Below are 6,075 nucleotides of genomic sequence, written 5' to 3'. Positions count from 1 at the left end.
AAATTTAATACGCAAGTACTTACCGTACTACAAGTATACAGAGAGTAGATTTGCTACTCCCTTTTGGCAGCAGCAAATATCTCTCGTACGCGATGAGGGAAAGTAGAGTACGTACTTTGGTGGAGTAATAGCAAGTACGTCAAGTATTTACTCTCTCAACGCCAAGTAGTGTATGTATGCGGAAAAAAAGTAACAATGTGTTGGGAGTAGAGTACAATGCAAGGAGTACTTATTGAATGAAATGCGGCAAATACAATTGCGCTGGACTCTAATATAAATGTATGTATGTCGAAAACCATTTAAATGGCTCTGTTTTGAACAACTGAATGCTTTCTTTCAAATAAAAAATTGCTCTGGCGGTAAAAAAAGCTTCGCCGATATGTTCTATTTACTTAGTAGAGGTGTCAAACTATCGATAGTCACACCATCGATAGTTTTGATAGTTTTCAGAAAAACTATCAATATTCACGATAGTCTCGAAAAAAAAACAAAACTATCGATAGCGCTAAATCAGTTAGGTTGCTTTGTTTTTACAGGGTCATAGTGAAATAATTATTATCTTATAAAAGATATAATTATTCAAAATTAAGTAACTGCTTAGCCAAAATACTTCTCTTTTTAGAAAGTTCAAAAACAAACACAAGTTATACAAATAAAACAGGATTTACGATTAACACATGTATGTATGTTGGCCTAAATGCGTGCATATTTGAATATGACGTCGGCATCACACTAAAAAACAAAATTTTTAATTCAAATTAAAAAATTCAGGTATTACCAACAATAGTTCGATAGTCCTACTAAACTATCGATATTTTTGATAGTATAAGAAAAAACTATCAATAAGTATTGATAGTCTAAAAAAATTTAAACTATCGATACTATCGATAGTGCCATCGATAGTTTGACAACTCTATTACTTAGTTTGTCCGTGAAAGATCGACTTAAGTTATTTTGTCAAATTTCCACAGATATATATTTGAATAAATCAAAATGCTTTTTTAGATTAGTTACACAAAAATCTCGTTACACCAGAAACCCTCTGGTCTGATCTCTTTCGGTGCCAAAAGTTACGCCAAACGAAAGCTAATGATCTTCTTAATAACAGAAAAAAAACTTCGAGTGTTTTTTTAATGCGTTCCTGGACGGTTAGTCCAGTCGGTCAGCAGTTGCGAGTATACCTTCGATAGTTTATAAGTTGTTTCAGCTCCCTAGATGGCGCTACATTCAAAATATTTCTTTACAACAGCCTACATACATGTGTGGAACTTTCGCGTCACTATGACGATCTGTTAGCTTTAACTTCTTGGTATGAATACAAATATATATTTATATGAAACGTTTGATAAACACAATAGTGTTATTCACCAAATTGAGCAAGTAGCCCTGGCAAAAGAGCAGCTGAACTCAAGCAGCGAATGTTGACAGCAGTCGTTGCTTGATCTGATCTGCCCTTTTGCCAGACTGCCAGGCCACTTGCTCATCACTTGCTGGTGAATGCCACTAATGTTGAAGGGAAAGAAAAACGCAAAGATGTCGAATTGTTATTCCTCTGTCCCGCAAAAGAGATTCTCAGTCGTTAAGGCCACTTTCAGTGCGATTTTGTTCAAGAAAAATGTGAACTATGACTAAGAGACTGACAATCAATGTAGCGTTTACGATAGTGAAATTATCAGTGCGACGAGTGTCAATAAATCAGCCATAGCTGCATCATTGAATCTATTCCTAATGAGAAATCGAAGGGTTTCCTGTAGATTTACCACGAAAATTAAAAAAAAAAAAATACTAGTGCTAAAAGTAGTTCATAAATAAAAAATTAAAATAAAAACGCAAAAATGGATGTATTGAAGGGCTGTCACAATCCTGAAGCCATCGACCAGGACACTTATTCCCTATAAATACAGTTTCTTTGGTTCTGGCGTTGCATTATTTTTATTTATTTTCTGATATTATAAGCAATATAGTTTGGTGGCACAATCCGTAGAGCTGAATGATGATGAATGATTTTTCTCTGAATTTTTTTAATCATAAAAGAACAGATTTCTCTTGACGGTGACGTAACTTGGGAAAATGTTTGGCGCTTTTAACGTTGTCTTGAATGCTTGCCTTAACACCATTAGCAAATTTCCACAAATCCTATAATGCTTTTCATGATCATTTTGCCATTTCGTAGATGCATAACCTAGAGATAATTTAGGTAGGCTATCTGAAGTGAAGGCATTCTAATAGAATTATCCAATAATGACTGAAAAAAGGTGCTTCCCTGCATGCTTCCTAGGTTTACAATTTACGCGAATGTACTTAAGTATATGTTTATATAATTTAGCATTACAAATAGGATTCAATATTTTATGTCTCAATAAAACTTATTTGCTCTGAACCTTGAATACTTAAATTGCTTAAAGAAGTATGATTTTTATGAAATAAAAACAGCTTTAAAAGAACTTCTTCGAAAGGCCTTAAGAAGCTCGTCCTAAAAAGCCCTTCTGGAAGCTCTTCTTTGAGTAGCGAAGGCAGAAGCCCTTCAATTTGTGCCACTCCGTACAGGATTCTCGACTGACAGAAAGCTTAACCTATTTTTCAAAGCGAAAATCTGCTAAAAATTAGATGGGTGTCTGCACTGATCTTCAATAAAAAACCAGGACAATTTAAGTGTGGACCAGGACGCCACGACAATTTGTTTAAATCAGGACAAATCTTGGAAAATAATGATGTCTGGCAGCCCTAGTGTATTGGAGAAAACTATGAAGCACTAGGTCTATGGATTTGGCCTTTTTTGAACTGAGAAAGGTATGCAATAAACTTTTTAAAAAGTTTCAAGCATATATTATTTTGTATATTGTAGTTTTTTTTAATTCAGTGCGTTCTGTTTGTAGGTCAAGAAAAGAAAAAAATCTAAAATTTTACTTACATATGTGTTTTTCTTTTTACCTTAAAAAATTAAACTGGATTCATTGATGCAATAACAGCAAAAATATGTGTTTGAAGCTTTTTAAAAAGTTCATTGCATTGAAAGACTTCCATTTGTAATATATATATATTTCGCTGTTTGTTCTCGTTCTTAATGATTAAAATGGTTTTAGAGGATTTCCAACTACGCTGAAATGTTTTAAAATTGATAATAAATATATAATTCGCCTCCCCCATATTTTAAGACGATTAACACGTCTTGTGAATTCCGAGAATGGCTATTTTTGTGAATGTAATGCTCAACATTGTCATTCAATATTGTGCATTTTTATGATAGACCACACCTGAAGCTCAGCGTAAATTATTTATTTATTTCAATTTATATATTGCGTTAAGGTCCGGCTTGCAGACTTTCCAATAGATATTAATACTATGCCCGGATTATTGCGGCATACGGATTATACAGAATGCGGAAGATGAAATCAATATTTATTTGACGCTTAGACTGGTGTTTTTTTTCATTTTTCCTAACAAACAAATCGTGGTACAAAGTTCAATAACACTACTGACATTTATTTACTTTATTATTTTATTAAGTGTAATAAAAGCTCATTTTGCACTTATCAACCGAAAACCTTTTGAACTTTGCCAACTTTTATAAAAAAAAATTACTCTTTTCTATGTGTGTGTATGTATTTAGGTATGTTAAATTGTTATTGTTAACGAAATTATATATATTGGCAGTCCGACTTGCATGTATTTGCGATTAGATTATTGAGGGATCCACAACGGTGACGTAAGTGTCGTATTGTTGTATGTCGTAAACTTTAAAAGCTCAAATAAACGTTTATTGGACTTTAAATCACAACCAACTGTTTTTTAACACTGCGAAAATTCATAATATAACTTTGATGGTATTTTTCGAACCCCTTAATATGTTTTTAAAGCTAAAGTTAAACACATACAAAAGTTTACGACATACAACAATACGACACTTACGACACCGTTCTGAATACCCCATATAATACATATCATTTCAATTGTGATTTACTATAGTTTTACACAAAATGTATTTATGCATTACAAAATTATGACACCGATTGTGATTTTAGGCTTCTGTTTCGTCACAAAGTTATGCAATAAATCCAAACCGGAAGAAATTTATTAACTTTACTATTATAATCGAGATATCACAAGATGGTCGGAGTTTAATAATAATTCTAAAAACCTAAGAAAAAAATAAGAATAATAAACAGCAATATAGCGAGAGTACCAGTTTGACAGGATGCTGGCCATCTTTATGGATCCCTTATGTTCTACGTTCTTTGTGATTACGAAAATTTAACGAACGTTTGTCCCAAAACTAGTTTTTGGGCCATAGTATAGTGAGACTCTTATTAAAGTAAAAAAGAGATCACTGAAAATCGGGATTCAATCGTACAAATATGAAAGATCGGGACACTTACAAGTCCGACTATTGAAAAATATTCAGCGGGACAATGTTTTTAAAATCTGTATTTCCCGCCAATATCGGTACGAATGGTCAACGTACTTATTTCCAGTGGCGGATTTACCGTAAAGGCAACATAGGCAGGTGCGGCAAAATATGGGGGCGGCAAAATTTGAGTTAAACAAATTTTTTTTTTTCAGTAAGCTGCACTGAAAGTAGATTTTTTGATTGTACATTTTAAGACATAATTATGCAATCAAAAAATAAGACAACGCTGTTAGGTATTTTTGATATTATTTAAATGATAATATTTAAAAATACCAATTTAATATTTTTGAGTTTATTACTTATCAAGTGTATAGTAAATAACATGAATTTGCTGCTAATCGTTTCAAAACTGGTACTTTTACCTCAAAATATTTTTCTTTTCGGAAAATGGGCGGCAAAATCTGAATTGCCTAGGAGTGACAAATATTCAAATCCGCAGATTATCTAATTTTTTAAATTTGAAATAAGTTACAGATCGCGCTTTTTATATATATTTGTACAGAATTAGATTAATATTACTTTTCGAATAGGTGGCAACACTAATCAGAAATATTTTCAAACTAAAGTTTCCTTAAAACTATTTCGTTTCAACTCATATAGTCTATTTAACCTAATACAAGTTTAGTAAATTCGAGTTTTCAAGAAGGTGGCAACCCTATTTAAAATTATATTCAAATATTTTATTATCTCATATAACTTCTGTATAGACTAACTAAATTCCACTTTTTTTAAACAGGTGGCAACCCTCTTCAAATCATAACACGTATTTCAATTACCTAATTACCTTAATTAACGTTGAATTTGATTTTTTAAACAGGCGGCAACCCTCCATCTAATTACGAAATAAAGCCGTATCAAACCTCCTTCGATTGGTGTGGGTATCGAAATTATTTGAATACATTTTTTTAATGGTGGCAACTCTTTTCGAAAAAGTTAAGCCTTATTACACATCTTATCTACACTGCAAATACAAAATATTTTCGCCAACACTCGTTTCCGCATATTTCGCAGGATATCTTTCTTGACATGAGAATAAAAGAGAACCCATGCAAGAGAGCATTTTCGGATGAATTGTACCTTCTAGACGTCATTGAAGTCAAAAGCTAAAAGAATACAGATATGTACGTACATACATACATATCGTCACCAGAAATGCAAAAAGACGTAGCAAACATCATCGTTGAAATGCAGAAAGTCATAACTAATAGAAAATTCAAAACTTACTTTTTGGTCTACTACACATATATAGAATGGATTTCATCGAATTACAACTCCCCACATCATTTTATGAAAAAAAATAATTAAAATATTATTCACGACATTTTATTTACGGTGTTGTTATGTCTTTTTACATTTCAGGTGACGATATGTAGGATCTGATAGGTTTCACAATATTGGCCCCTATGTACATATGTATAAAATCAGGCTTGATTTTTTATTCTTATTAAGTACGCTTGATATGTATTAACACTTTACTCAGACAATTTGTTCTGGTAAATTGTCTCCAAATTTCAATTACTTGTGCCACTTGTGCATATCTATCAGAAGGATAACCCTCGCGAATTTAAATACTTTCTATCGTATTTAAATAGTACGACTTCCATTCGCTATACATTTTCACTTACACTCAATAGCCCATTCGTAATATTCATCGAGCGCCGCCGATA

At 32.4% G+C, this 6,075-nt stretch overlaps 1 protein-coding gene across 1 annotated transcript in view; it reads right to left on the bottom strand.

Annotated features, from left to right (window-relative positions):
* LOC108376127 (nose resistant to fluoxetine protein 6) overlaps positions 1-6,070 on the bottom strand; it is a gene marked incomplete at its 5' end in the record, with an annotated part of 11,859 nt that extends 5,789 nt beyond the window's left edge. The window contains one exon of the mRNA XM_017632311.1: positions 6,034-6,070. Coding sequence (XP_017487800.1) covers positions 6,034-6,070 — 37 coding nt within the window. The remainder of the gene's footprint in view (positions 1-6,033) is intronic.
* Between the last annotated feature and the right edge of the window lie 5 nt (positions 6,071-6,075).

The sequence above is a fragment of the Rhagoletis zephyria genome, unplaced genomic scaffold (assembly GCF_001687245.7).
Source record: "Rhagoletis zephyria isolate East Lansing unplaced genomic scaffold, Rhagoletis_zephyria_1.1 Rzeph_scaffold_09921, whole genome shotgun sequence".
Classification (NCBI taxonomy): domain Eukaryota; kingdom Metazoa; phylum Arthropoda; class Insecta; order Diptera; family Tephritidae; genus Rhagoletis; species Rhagoletis zephyria.
The sequence above is the reverse complement of the archived record's forward strand: the minus strand, read 5'-3'. Positions and strand labels throughout refer to the sequence as shown.